Source organism: Henckelia pumila, chromosome 3 (assembly GCF_033568475.1).
Source record: "Henckelia pumila isolate YLH828 chromosome 3, ASM3356847v2, whole genome shotgun sequence".
In the NCBI taxonomy this organism is placed as follows: Eukaryota; Viridiplantae; Streptophyta; class Magnoliopsida; order Lamiales; family Gesneriaceae; genus Henckelia; species Henckelia pumila.
In genome coordinates this window covers 59,271,869-59,285,937 of record NC_133122.1, presented here as the reverse complement: position 1 = coordinate 59,285,937, position 14,069 = coordinate 59,271,869, and the positions used below count along the sequence as shown (strand labels likewise).

The 14,069-nt window shown below is 34.0% G+C and overlaps 2 protein-coding genes across 5 annotated transcripts; both read left to right on the top strand.

Annotated features, from left to right (window-relative positions):
- The first annotated feature begins 4,489 nt into the window (after positions 1–4,489).
- Positions 4,490–9,005, top strand: LOC140886468 (sugar transporter ERD6-like 7). Of its 3 annotated transcripts, none has more exons than XM_073293049.1 (19): positions 4,490–4,620; positions 4,938–5,179; positions 5,262–5,324; positions 5,478–5,567; positions 5,653–5,712; positions 5,889–5,954; positions 6,045–6,110; positions 6,189–6,264; positions 6,335–6,399; positions 6,481–6,573; positions 6,736–6,816; positions 7,420–7,504; positions 7,579–7,622; positions 7,729–7,791; positions 7,884–7,943; positions 8,028–8,081; positions 8,170–8,229; positions 8,334–8,448; positions 8,597–9,005. In XM_073293049.1, exons 2-19 carry the CDS (start codon positions 4,979–4,981, stop codon positions 8,713–8,715), a joined length of 1,461 nt encoding a protein of 486 aa, XP_073149150.1. In that variant the 5' UTR covers positions 4,490–4,620; positions 4,938–4,978; the 3' UTR covers positions 8,716–9,005. The 3 variants fall into 3 exon arrangements, with proteins under 3 accessions (XP_073149150.1, XP_073149153.1, XP_073149151.1); XM_073293050.1 differs by lacking the exon at positions 4,490–4,620 and adding an exon at positions 4,682–4,807; XM_073293052.1 differs by lacking the exon at positions 7,729–7,791.
- Positions 9,006–9,500: 495 nt separating this feature from the next.
- Positions 9,501–14,021, top strand: LOC140893376 (sugar transporter ERD6-like 7). 2 transcript variants are annotated; one of them, XM_073302439.1, is made up of 19 exons: positions 9,501–9,658; positions 10,051–10,250; positions 10,333–10,395; positions 10,563–10,652; positions 10,739–10,798; positions 10,892–10,957; positions 11,043–11,108; positions 11,180–11,255; positions 11,330–11,394; positions 11,476–11,568; positions 11,648–11,728; positions 11,889–11,973; positions 12,060–12,103; positions 12,212–12,274; positions 12,375–12,434; positions 12,526–12,579; positions 12,682–12,741; positions 12,837–12,951; positions 13,701–14,021. In XM_073302439.1, the coding sequence occupies exons 2-19, from the start codon at positions 10,053–10,055 to the stop codon at positions 13,817–13,819; spliced, it is 1,458 nt and encodes a 485-aa protein (XP_073158540.1). In that variant the 5' UTR covers positions 9,501–9,658; positions 10,051–10,052; the 3' UTR covers positions 13,820–14,021. The 2 variants fall into 2 exon arrangements, with proteins under 2 accessions (XP_073158540.1, XP_073158539.1); XM_073302438.1 differs by lacking the exon at positions 9,501–9,658 and adding an exon at positions 9,666–9,846.
- Positions 14,022–14,069: the final 48 nt, after the last annotated feature.

The window sequence follows — 14,069 nt, the reverse complement described above, 5'->3', positions numbered from 1 at the left end:
GTTTTCAAAAACAAATATATATAATATAATTTTTAATATGATGTTTTTTTAAAAATAAATGACATTATGGGAAAGGTGTCATTTGGTGAATTACGCGTTAAAAACTCCATGTAAAATGTTATAATGTTAGGAGTAAATTTACGTTTTAATAATTTTAATAAAATGATCAAATCTATATAAAGTGAAATACATGTTAGTGGTTCGTTTAAGTAATAATAACTAATATTCTGCTGCACGCGTTGCGTGCTCGTACATTTTGTTTTTTTAAAAAAAATAAATAATAAATTAAAAAAATTAAAAAATAATAAAACAATAAATAATAAATTTTAAAATTAAAAAATAATAAAAATATAACATTTTTCTAAACAAATATTTACAAAATATATATATATATATATCTTATAAAGTGAATGTCATATTTATAAATAAAATAATATCAAAGGACACAAAGTGAGCTTTTAATGGCTAGAAAAGAGGAAACTGTATAAATTTGATTATTTTGCCCAATAATTTTGGTTTTATTGAAAATTAAATTAGGAGATAACCATAATTTCAAATCATGTTTCACCAATTGATAAAAAGTTTGTTAATTAGAGGGTCTCTACTTTAATAATATAGTAAGATAATAATTGGTTAATATAAACAATTTAATTATTAATTTTAGCATAAAAATTCATAGATCTTACACGTCAATTTTTTTAGTTGGATCTCCAACTCGACTTAACTCGTGAAAAAATGTTAATTTTAAGAAAAAAATTATTAATTTTTTTATTATAGATACATACCGTATTGATCTCTCTCATCTCACATAGATCTGCTCTAAATTTAAACACTTACAATTGAGAGGATTGCACTTAAAAAAATAAATATATAGAAATTGATAATTCTTAGCATCTACGCTTCTAGCTGCCGACCAGTTATAATGATTAATGATAGCCAGTAGATATTCTTATACCCACTAAACCTTATATTGGTTAACATTAGCATATTATTTCGTGCAACTTAAGCTTATGACACAGTCATTAAAAAAATAAGGTAAAATAATTGTCATAATCGAATATCCGAGTTGATAGAGTATGTGAGCATTTGATCAATAATAAAAAAAAATTCGAATGAACATGTCACAAAAGATTTGTTAAGTACACTTAACCCGACAAATTTGATTTGTAGGTTATCAATTCAAATATTTATCTAGTATGCACCAAATGACATTGACTCCAGATTCCATCGAATAAGATAAAATAATTGTGGTGAGTTGATTGATTGGCTATCATTGTTGCTTCTAATGGATCATTTTACATGATTTTATCCTAATTGAGGTAAATGTTTCTTGCCGTCTACTAAATAAAATTATATGTTTTGATCAATTAAAGAACCAAACTCCAGGGGAAAAAAAGGGGGAAAAAAATAGAAAGGTTAAAAATACAGAAACAAGTAATCGAGCTAAACCTAAATTTTGATTGATTAAAGAACCAAAAGGTTATATATGTCAATTTGAAGAACCAATTTTTTTTTCTCTTCTTATTTAAAATTTATTTTATGAATGCCTCAAAAAAAAAATATTTTATGAATGCATGTGTATTTTATAATCGTATATCTGTATTTTATAATCTGTGTATATTAAAAAGAAGTCATTTTCTGAAAAAAAAAAAAAAAAAAAAGTCAATAAAAATAACCAATGTTATATTTTTGAATATTTGGGCAAAAGTGCATCTTCGAACTTCTGAACAAAAGCTTGTGACAAAAGTTTATTACCATAATCTATTAGTTTTGATAAGTTGGAGTCCTTGGATAGGTAGAAATCAAATGATGTTTCACGGCAAGGCACAATCTTGTGAGGATGTAATTGCAAGAGCCCATCGAGTAGGCCCCGTTTGGTATCAAAAATCAGACTAAAAAAATATTTTTTTTAAAAAAAAAAATGATTTTTCCGTTAATAAGGTGTTTGGATGGTCAAATAAGTGCTTAAAAAACACTTTTTAAAATCAAAATTAGAGATTTTTCAAAAGCCAAAAATTATAGCTTAAAAAATATTTTTTGAAAAAAAAATATCTACAAACGGGCTCTACATCTTCTCCCCGTTGGCAACCCCCTCCTCAAGGAACACTTAAAATGAATGTGGATGCGGCGGTAATAGCCTCAAAAAAAAATTCAGTGTGGGAATTGTGGGTCGGAACCATCATGGTTGTGTTCTATTTGCTGAAGGCGGATGTTTTCCTGGATGGTACACACCCCATCCATCTAGCGGAACTAGTTGCAATTAAAGGACTGGCGAAGGGGATTCAACTTGGATGGAATCGATGGATCCTTGAAACGGATGCTATTTCAGTTATTCAAGCCATACAAACTCCGACTCCCTTCTCAACGGATTCTCCCATTTCCAACTCTACTCGAGATCTTTGTTCAAATGCTCCAGGACTAGGAGTTTGTAAATCTTTTAATGAAAATAAAATTTATGTATTATATATTGTTAGGTATTTAACCAAAGTTACAAATTGAAAGATCAAAAGAAGGATTATGAGTTAATATATGGAATGTATCTCCATTTATATCAAGGGCGGAGCCAGAAAAAAATTTAAGGAGTGACTAAAATTTTTTAAGTATGTATTTATAAAATTTATATATGTTAAAAGTAATAAATTAATATGGGTTGTGTTATAATCGATTTGGGCTAAAAAAGATTTAAAAAAAAAAATTTGTTTAAAAAATGATATATAAATGGGCATAGCCATAAAGTTTAAATTTGGTGGGTGAAATTTTGTTTTGATTTTTTGTCATCCTCCCAATATATTTTTTTAAAATTTTTCACAGACATGATAAATAATACGTACAAAACAACTGCTCAATTTGACTACAAAATACTCAAATAGAAACTGTTGAATCAAATAACTCTAATAAATTCAATCCTATCTTTTCAACACACATGTCAAACATTTTTACGAAATATTAACTCAATATTAAAAAAAATTAATTAATAATACAAACATACAATTAACAATAATATTAAAATATCACACCCTAATTTTATCAAACAAAATCATCTCTCAAATATTTAATACAAACCGAAAATTTCATATTTGTTAAGAAAAGAAATAGATTCGTTAATTTTCTCGATATTATGCTAAGGTTATTTACACTTCATCTATTTAAAAATTATGGGCTAAACTATTCAAAATTTTGGCCCAAAATTTTAAATTCATGCTGGGCAATAGCCCACCTTTGCCAACACAATATATTCACCACTTTAATATATCTACTATGGATCGGGCCAAATCAGCCCAGGCCACCACCCCCTCCATCTAATATCTGATTTCTATTGCACAGTAGGAGAAACTCTTCATCCAATAAAATTTATTTCTCTCTGAAATTCGTCCTCTCTCTTTCACCCCAAAACACGTTGCAAACACTCTTGAATCTTTGATTGTGAAATCATTCTTTAACACATATAGTTAAATGTAATCACTTTCAAGAAATAAGCGATAATGAAGTGGTAGGCATGGGCCGCATGGCTTTCAATCATCGCACAAAAACATAAAAATAAAAACAAAAACAGTGTGACCCAGTTCGAATTATAAACAGAAGCGTTAGTTAATTTGGGCTTCCTCATTTGAGAAGGAGCTAATAATTTTATTATTATTATTTGAAAGAAGAAATTTTTAAAATTACAATTTGTATTTCCTATTCTCAGATTATTATTATTTTTTTTTAAAAAAAAACCATCATCAAGCAGATAAAAAAATACTCATGGAGAAGGAAATGTCTCACCAGTAGCTATTCATTGTTCATGGGTGAGAGGCTCACACCAATATAAAAATCATGGTTATATCAGACAAATTTCATCCGATCTAGCGTAGAATTAGAATCTACTTTAAAATATTAACTTTTGATCAAACTCGGAGAAAAGGAATTTGTGAGAACCTAGAGAAAAAAAAAAAAAAGTACAGATTAGAACGCCGCGTAAGTCTAAATATGAATCAAAAAGTCATGATGTACACTTTACGTTACAAGGATGAATTTTTTTCTTTTTTAAGGGTAACATATAATAAAATAAATAAATTAAAGAGTTGATTAGATTGAATGGTATGTTCATAATTTATCATGTAAAATATAATAACCTAGTTCATAAATGAAATTCCTACATTTTATATGCGTGTGGATTCGATGGATGGATTTTTAAACTTTAAGAAATGAAGAAATGATTCACGTTATTTAGATATTAAAATTTATAAATAACTTTCATCTCGGAAATGGATGATCTGGTGAGAGTGCCAGGTTGCTTCTCGGCCTATACAAAATAGCATTTTATAAGTTTTATATTTGCACATGGTAAAGTAACACGATTTAAAAAAACTTGTAAAAGGGCCGACCAATAATGCACCTATTGACTACTGTATAATTAATTTAAATGACAAAAATCTACACACGTGATTGCAAGTGGTGGATTTAAATGGTAAAAATCCTCACAACACTACGTTGAAGGGTTGAGGATCTTGTTCCATATATTTGGTCTTTTGTCCTTGTACAATCATTACTTAGTGGTTTATGTGTGAATGAAATTTTTTTCCCAAAACTATTAATTTGAGTAGAGGACCACCAAATTCTTTGATACTAGCCCACAAGGTAAGGTTACACGAGTTTTGATGTAAAACCCAACAAATTGTTTGATGCTAGGAAGTCAAATGTTTAGAGTTTTTATTTTACATATACAAGATTTCATTTCATGCTAATTCTTGAAACTTTGAGGCAAGTAAGTTGCCATATCAGTACAAAGCAGCCAAAATGATACGCAAGAAGTGAAGTTAGCTTGGTTAATTCATTTACTTGGACTGGCAACCATTTCTTGATTTAGCTCTTTCCCTAATGTTTTCATGCTTATGTTTGCATCTTGGGATTGATCAGAATATATATATATTTCCTCTTTTTCTATCTCATGCTAGATTCATCAACTTGAGGAAGTGAATAAGACCAGAAGATAGAGATGGATGATGATCAAGAAATACAAAATGGCGAAAGCTTAGTGCAAGAAGAGACCAGGGTTCCACTCATTTCACAAGAAAAGAGACGACTCAACAATGGTGATGAAGAGCAGCCCACGAAAGGAAGAATCAGGGAGGATACATTCATGGTTTACGCCACCACTTTCGTCTCAGCTTGCGGTTCTTATGCATGCGGATCTTGCGTATGTAACGAGTTCTTGGATGATGCTAACATCTAAGAACCTTGTTTGGATTAGTTTGATGCAATGGCTTTGTGTATTTCAGGTTGGGTATTCATCACCAACACAGTCTGCAATCAGAGAAGATGTGCACTTGTCCTTAGCAGAGGTTGCTTGAAAATGCAGACATTAATCCAATCTCATTGAACTTATTTCTTTTTTGTCATTCTCGAAGTTGTTCATATACATGAATTCTTACCGGCTTTATATCCATGCAAATGCCACAGATTTTGATTTTTAAGCATGTGTTGTTTCTTGGCAGTACTCAATGTTTGGATCCATACTGACTTTTGGAGCAATGTTTGGCGCAATCACTAGCGGTAAAATGGCAGATTACATAGGTCGCAAACGGGTAATTTTGGTGAAATGGACTATTATTTTAGGACACACTATTTGATTCATAATGATCAGAGTTATCGGGGGTGAAATTGTCGCAGACGATGTTATTATCAAGCGGCTTCTGTACAGCAGGATGGCTTTTCATTTACTTTGCTCAGGTATTTTTGGCTATGACAGTGTTTAAGATTTCTTCCAAAATTTGATTTTGAGTTTTTATTTCACAAAATTTTTGAAAAAGTACACTTTTTGAAAGCAATCCCAAACACAACCTGAGTGGACTCAGGGAGCGACTCTTATCTTCTACACTAGTGAGCCTTAAACCAAAGTTGTGCAGGAGGCTATTCTACTGGATATTGGAAGATTAGCAACTGGATATGGAATGGGAGTCTTCTCTTATATGGTAAATAGATTGATTAGCTTGCATATACATTTGTGTTTATGTTCTAATTGAGATATTTGTTGAACTGTTTTCAAATTTTTTGGTCCAAAGGTACCCGTATTCATAGCCGAAGTTGCGCCCAAGGATTTACGAGGAATGTTGACAACATTATGCTGGGTAGATACCAAGATTCTATCCATATTTTCAACAGAAAATTGAAGATTATCAATATTGAAAAGCCTCATTGCTCTGTAGGTCATGCTTTGTACCGGAGTGTCTGTATCTTTCATCCTCGGCACGATACTTACTTGGAGGACGCTAGCTTTAACGGGTGGTTTTCTGTGTATTGTAACAAGAAAGCAAGATGATCAGTTTTAATGCTTTGTGGTGTTGTGCTGCAGGAATAATCCCTTGTGCCATTGTGCTTTTTGGGCTCTTTACCATCCCGGAGTCCCCGAGATGGCTGGTAAGAAGCACAATACATGGATAAATGTCATCCATTTTTATGTAGAAAGATCGTCAGAAGATTAATAGTTGAAGTTAATAGGCAAAACGTGGAAATCAAAAGGAGTTTGAAGCTTCATTACGAAAACTTCGCGGCAAGAATGCCGACATATTTGAGGAGGCAGCTGAAATTCAAGTACAGATACGTTTATAACTCGCAACAACGTAAGATGTTCGTGGGAACATCTTAACAAGATGTTCGGGCGAACATCTCACAACGCACTTGGCCCAGGCCTTGTGTTTGCTAGGACAACATAACTCTTCAAATAAGTATGTAATTAATAAATCTTCTTGCCAGGATTACATAGAAACCTTGGAAAAGCTTCCCAAAGCTAAACTGCTCGATTTGTTTCAAAAACGGTGTCAGCGTCCAGTCACGGTAAAATGCTTCTGCTTCTTATTTTACTACTCGTGTGACCTTACTGGAAATTTTGGGCCACTCCATTCAAGGTGAATGGAAATTGGCTTACGAGCTTTGGCTCATTTAAGGGAAAGCATATAAGAGAAGAAGTTTAATGTAGCCTAGTCTAACATCGAGAAATAAAGCTAAAGTGGGTTGGTTTTTGTATGATTTTGTTATTTGAAGGTGTACAAAAGCTTAGTCAAAATGGTCTCTCACGCACCTGCACAAGAAAGGTGCAAATCAAGGATCCGATTTGCGCTGAAAATACTTGACTCGTGTGCAAGCATGACCTGCGCACGTCGAATTTCAGACTGGTCCAATCCAAAATCGGCGGCCTAGTCTAACCCACCTTTTGCCAATTTTTTTAATTTATCTTGAATTAAAATTGGTGCCCGAATGGCTGTCACGACCTTAAACTTTTCGCAATACCTTCGTGAGCCTATATTGCATACTATTATTTTGGCTAACATAGTAACATGTATTAAGTTCTCTATATTTAATGTTCATTTCTTTCTCCAAGAAAATTGGTCTATAGTTCTGTGCTTAATAAACTAGCATAAGCTATAAATTGTCACACAGATAGGAGTAGGACTAATGGTCTGTCAACAATTTGGAGGAATCAATGGAATCAGTTTCTACACCAGCAGCATCTTCGAGTCCGCGGGTGAGTTCTTATACTCTGTAAGCGCCTTTACAAACACAAAAGATCAATTTAAATATCAAATCTGAATATAACAGGATTTCCAGCCAATGTGGGAACTATAATCTACGCCATTCTTCCGGTATCTAGATTCACACTGTCAATTCTTTGAGGTGCAAAGCTATTTCATTAAACAAAGAAAGTAATCATGTGGATTTTGTTCAATTGCATACAAAAACTTCTGTCAGGTCATAATCTCCGCATTTAGTGCCTTTTTTATCGACGGAGCAGGAAGAAAACCGCTTATTGTGGTACCATTTATGCACCAGTAGCTGGTCCCAGCAACAAAACACTATGTTTTACACTAACAAAAATGTAAACAAGATGCGTTTTTTCCCCGCAGATTTCTGGAGCAGGATTGGTCATTGGGTGTCTGCTAACTGGGATTTCATTCTTTCTGAAGGTTGTTATCATCAGTCATGCCTTTTAGTCGGTTTTCGTTTCATATCAAAACAATCTAATTAAGAAGTATTATACTCTGGCCTAGGAGCATGGACTTGCACTTGGTGCAGCTCCAGCTCTAGCAGTAACGGGCATACTGGTAAGACGTTCTTACGTTTTCATATGATATACAATACAGCAATATTGAAGACAGATCTTTATCTAAGAGTCCATATCCTGCTCATTAGGTATACGTGGGGGCGTTTTCGATGGGGATGGGAGTAATTCCATGGATGATGATGTCTGAGGTATGATAACAACTTTTCATACTTTCTCTAGTTATTAAACTTAAAATATGTATTCTCTGATGACACTTGTCAGCAGTTCAGACTAAGAATTGTGATTATTGCAGATATTCCCTATAGACATTAAAGGAGTTGCAGGAAGCCTTGTAACACTAGTGAACTGGTTTGGTGCATGGGTTTGTACTTTGACCTTTAACTTTCTCATGAGCTGGAGCTCCTATGGTAAGTAAATACTTTCTGATGAATTTAGCCATAAAATTCGCAGTCTCGAAAAAGATATTTGATAGCATAGTTAGCCATAACTTATTATGAATACAAACGGATTAAGAATTAGCTCATACTTGTTGTGAATGTATCTAATAATCTGCAGGAACTTTCATTCTGTATGCTGCAATCAATGCATTAGCCATTGTGTTTGTGATTAAACTTGTCCCTGAAACCAAAGGCAGAACTCTGGAACAGATTCATGCAGCAATCGATTCTTCGTGATCATAAACATCTTGCTTTTGGCAAATGGCAACTTCAGCCATTCTGGAAAGATGCATCTGTTTCAAAACTCGAGGATGATTCGTCGAATCCGGAGAATCCACCATCCAGTTGTATGATGGAATATATATAATAAACGCTTATGCATTTGTGTTTCAGTTCTGTAAATTCTCTTTTTCAAGGATTTGATGTGCCTTTGGAACTAGTGTTCTCTTACATGTGTGTTTGAATTCCAATAGATGGATTTACATGAATGAGAGATATGCGTGAAATTTTAGACCTCAAAATTTGTAGTTTTCCGAAAATGTATGCTCGAAAATTTCAAGAAAGTTTCATTTAAAAATGGTGAGTCTTGCTGATCTGCATGTGCATGAGATTGCCAGCTTGATTACATAAGAATCTTGGTCTGTACAATGAGCAAAAGGCCAGAGTTAGATTTGTCCTTATTAGAAAAAGTCAAAAAACACATAATTTACGAGTTTAAAATTTGCATATGGATTAGTATTAAATATGAGTAATCAGTCCTAACTCATAAGGTTAATTATCTATAACGTAACATCACATGCAAAAATATGAATAATTTTCCAAACAATGAGTCCTCAAATTATTTTGGATTCTTGTGAGTTTTGAACAACTCATCAATCAGATAAAGTCACACGACACCCTTTCAGAAAATTAGCCAACGGCCCACCAAGCATGTAGTCTACTCTATCACGTCTATTTTTCTTGTAAATAATAATAATGATGATGAGTTTTCAAAGAATTCTGTATTTTTTTTTAATAAAGTTTTTGAAGATGTTTTTGGCTTCTTGTTCTTGTACATTCATTATTGAGTGGTTTATATACTCATGAGTTGGAACTAAGAACTTGAAAATTAATTACTTGACAAGTGGACCACCAAATTAAATTCAGTTCGTTTACGGCCAATTTCACGACAAATTCTTTGGTAAGTGGGTAAGATTATACAAGTCATCTTCGTGTAGAATCCAATAGACGGCATCCATAAAGAGAGAGGATTTCAGTCAGAAAGTGAAATTTTTTTAGATTTCACACACACACACACACATAGGGTGTATATGTATATGGACCTAGATCGGCTTGGTTTGATTTCATGCTGATTCTTGAAACTTTGTGGTAAGTTCTCATTCCCTTCAAGCAACCAAACAGTAAATGCATAATACACATTCTTCTTTAGATGAAGTGATGCACGCAAGTGATGATTGATTCATTTCCGAAAACAACCATTTCTTGATTTGGCGTCTTTTTCCTAGAATTTTCATGCATATGTTTGCATCTTGTAATGTGATCAAAATATTTTCCTATACTATCTTCTGCTAGAGATGGCCGATGATCAAGAAATACAAAAGGGCGAAAACTCGGTGCAGGAAGAGATAAGGGTTCCACTTATTTCACAAGAGAAGAGATTTCACAGTGGTGATGAAGAACAGCACAAGAAAGGAAGCATTGGGGAAGACAGATCCGTTGTTTATCTCACCACTTTTGTTGCTGTTTGCGGCTCGTATGCATTCGGATCGTGCGTATGTAAAGAGTTCTATGATAACTTTATTATCTAAGAAACTTGTTTCGATTTTTTTTGATCGAATTGTTTGTGCTTTTCAGGCAGGGTATTCATCCCCTACGCAGTTTGCCATCAGAGAAGATGTAAACTTATCCTTAGCAGAGGTTGGTTCAAAATACAAGAGTCCAATCTCATTGAGTTTATTTCCTTTTTAATATTCTCTAAATTTTTCGTAGGAATGGATAGTTAGATATCGGAGTTCTATAGCTACTAAGGATCAATGCAAATGCTTCAACTTTTTTATTTTTAAGCCCATTTTATGTCTTGGCAGTACTCATTGTTTGGATCAATACTGACTTTTGGAGCAATGATCGGTGCAATTACTAGCGGTAAAATCGCAGATTACATAGGTCGCAAAAAGGTGAGTTTGGTGAAATGTATAAAACATTATCATGGCACCCAAATGATTCATATTGATCCGAGTTTTTGCTTGTGAAATTGTGGCAGACAATGATGTTATCAAGCGGATTCTGTACAGCAGGGTGGCTTTCCATTTACTTTGCTCAGGTATACTTGACCCGGTGTTCTGATGTATTTGTGCAGCTACTCTTTTTACCGTATCTTCTGCTAATGAGCCTTAAATTAAACCAAATTCTACAGGGGGTTATACTACTGGACATCGGAAGATTTGCAACTGGATATGGAATGGGAGTCTTTTCTTATGTGGTAAATCGATGTTCTTTGATACAAAACTGTGCTTATATGGTTCTAGCAGAGATATTTGTTCGATGGTTTTCAATTTTGTTCCAAGGTACCCGTATTCATAGCTGAAATAGCGCCTAAAGATTTACGTGGAGCGTTGACAACATTAAACCAGGTAGAGACAGAAACTTTAACCATTTTTAACAGAAAACAAATATCAATATTGAAAAGCCCATAACTCTGTAGCTCATGATTTGTGCTGGAGTGTCTGTATCTTTCATCATTGGCACGGTACTTACTTGGAGGGCGCTAGCTTTAACAGGTTTGTTATGAAACAAAACCTTGGTATGTTAACAAGAAACCAATATTATCAGCTAATAATACCTTGTGCTGCAGGGATAATCCCTTGTGCTATTCTGCTTTTTGGGCTCTTTTACATCCCGGAGTCCCCGAGATGGCTGGTAAGAAAAGCAATGCACAAATAATTGTTTTCCATTTTAATGTTGAAATATTTTCGGAAACTTACTAGTTAAAATTAACAGGCAAAACAAGGATATCAAAAGGAGTTTGAAGCTTCATTACGGAAACTTCGAGGCAAGAACGCTGACATATCTGAGGAGGCAGCTGAAATTCAAGTATATACACATTTAAAACTTGTAACATAAGTAGCAACATCTCAAAGAATTATGTAAGCTAAATGTATTTTCTTTCCAGGATTATATAGACACTTTGGAAAAGCTTCCTAAAGCTAAACTGCTTGATTTGTTTCAAAAGCGGTATCTGCGTTCAGTCACGGTAAAATGAACTTCTTCTTATGTTAGTACTCGTCTGACCAACTTTGCATTAAGTTCTAAATTTATAATCCATCACAGTTTCTGTCTCCAAAAAAATTAGTCTATAAGTTGTGAATTTTTAATGCTTAATGAACGAGTATAAGCTATAAATTGTCACGCAGATAGGAGTGGGACTAATGGTCTGTCAACAATTTGGTGGAATCAATGGAATCTGTTTCTATACCAGCAGTATTTTTGAGTCGTCGGGTAAGTTCCTGTGTTGTGTAAGCATTTTTACAAACTCGACGAATCAGATTAAAGATTAAATTTCACTATCTTGTGTAATATCACAGGGTTTCCAGCAGATGTGGGAACTATAATCTATGCCATTCTTCAGGTACCTAGATCCGCACTGCCAGTTCTTGGAGAAGCAAAGTTATTTCATTGAAAGACAAGAAACTAATTATGTGGATTTTGTTTTAATGCATATGGAATCTTCTGTCAGGTCATAATCACTGCACTCGGTGCCCTTTTAATCGACAGAGCAGGAAGAAAACCGCTTATTGTGGTAACCATTTATACAACAGTAGCAGCTCTCAGAGACATAGCACTATGGTTACACTTTGCAATTCTCAAAATGTAACCAAGATGCGTTTTTTTCCCTGCAGATTTCTGGGGCAGGACTGGTCCTAGGGTGTCTGCTAACTGGGAGTTCATTCTTTCTGAAGGTATTATTATCCATATTTTATACCTTCTAGTAGCTTTTGATTTCATTTCTATCAAAACAATCTGATTAAGAAGTCATATACTTTGGACCAGGAGCATGGACTTGCACTTGATGCAGCTCCAGCTCTAGCTGTAACTGGCATATTGGTAAGTTTTTACATTTTTGTATGGTATACCGTCTACCTATATTGAAGCCAAATAAATAACTTGAAAGAAATCTTGTCTAAGAGTTTATATTCTGCCGGTTAGTTATACATAGGGTCGTTTTCGGTGGGGATGGGAGCAGTTCCGTGGGTGGTGATGTCTGAGGTATGATGACAACTTCGCACGCTTGCTCTATTTGGAATATATGTGATCTGATGAAATTTATATACAGATCAGACTAATAATTATGATTACTACAGATTTTCCCAATAAACATTAAAGGAGTTGCTGGGAGCCTTGCGACACTAGTGAACTGGTTTGGCGCATGGGTTTGCTCATACACTTTTAATTTTCTCATGAGTTGGTCTTCCTATGGTAAGCCACTAATTTCTAATTAAGTTAACCATAAAATTTGCAGTCGCAAAAGCAATATGTATCACATCACCCTAACCTTAGCATAGTTCATGATTGTCATTTTAACTGATTGGGGATGCGAGTGGGAAATCTCAACTTGAGCTTGAGTCTTATTTTCTCACTTTAATCAAGCTACTCGAGTATGGTATTAAGTTTTAGTATTTATATATTACGCGTCTTTTTCTAACAAATTTTGCGAGTAATGGACTAAATTTTAGGCCAGCCACTAGCCAAGAAATTCAATGTGCGAATCGAGGGTTCATACTCTAAAACCTATCTGATTTTATCAAAGGATTTCATCGAAAACTTACAGCAGCTTGCCAAACAAAAGCTAAAAGAAAAAAAAACAGAGGTATAACTGGCATAACATCTACGATTGGATTCAAAAAAGCATAGGCTTCGGGTAATTTTCCGAAGAAAAAACTATTTGAATAACTGCGAGTACTGTCAAATTTGAATTTAAGCTTGATTGATGCCTATTTAAGCTTGATTGATGCCTACAAGGTCAAACTTCTTGAACTCGAGCTGGAGTAGCTCGACATGCATTCAGGTCAAAAGCGAGGTCGACACTGACTGCATAACTGAATTTGAACTTGAATTTGACTTCTTTTTTTTTTTTTTCCTTCAAGAATTAGCTTGACCATATCCCTTGCCCTAGCCTGAGAAGAAATGAAAAATTGCCTCATATTCTTGAATGTACCTATCTGCAGGAACTTTCCTTCTGTATGCTGCAATCAACGGGCTTGCCATTGTGTTTGTTATTGTGGTTGTCCCTGAAACCAAAGGCAGGACTCTGGAACAGATCCAGGCAGCAATTAATTCTTCATGAGACATCTCTTCGATTTGATTTTGTTTTTGGCAACTACTGGCATTTTGGGGAGATGCTTATATATTCTTCAAAACTAAAGATGATCATAGAATTCGAATAAATATATTCTTCAAAACTAAAAATGATCATACAATCTTCACTGTACAATTGTGCAATTAATAAATATTATAAACGCTTGTTGAAATGGAGTTGGCTCCAAATATACTGGGTTTGTGATTCGATTCTGCAAAATTTCATTGTTAAAGGCCAA

Coding starts and splice junctions, on each gene's coding strand:
- LOC140886468 (XM_073293049.1), top strand. CDS start 4,979: ATGGATGATGATCAAGAAATACAAAATGGCGAAAGCTTAGTGCAAGAA. Junction 7,792..7,883: donor GAAGAAAACCGCTTATTGTG/GTACCATTTATG, acceptor TTTTCCCCGCAG/ATTTCTGGAGCAGGATTGGT. Junction 8,230..8,333: donor CATGGATGATGATGTCTGAG/GTATGATAACAA, acceptor TGATTATTGCAG/ATATTCCCTATAGACATTAA.
- LOC140893376 (XM_073302439.1), top strand. CDS start 10,053: ATGGCCGATGATCAAGAAATACAAAAGGGCGAAAACTCGGTGCAGGAA. Junction 10,958..11,042: donor TGGGAGTCTTTTCTTATGTG/GTAAATCGATGT, acceptor TTTTGTTCCAAG/GTACCCGTATTCATAGCTGA. Junction 11,109..11,179: donor CGTTGACAACATTAAACCAG/GTAGAGACAGAA, acceptor ATAACTCTGTAG/CTCATGATTTGTGCTGGAGT.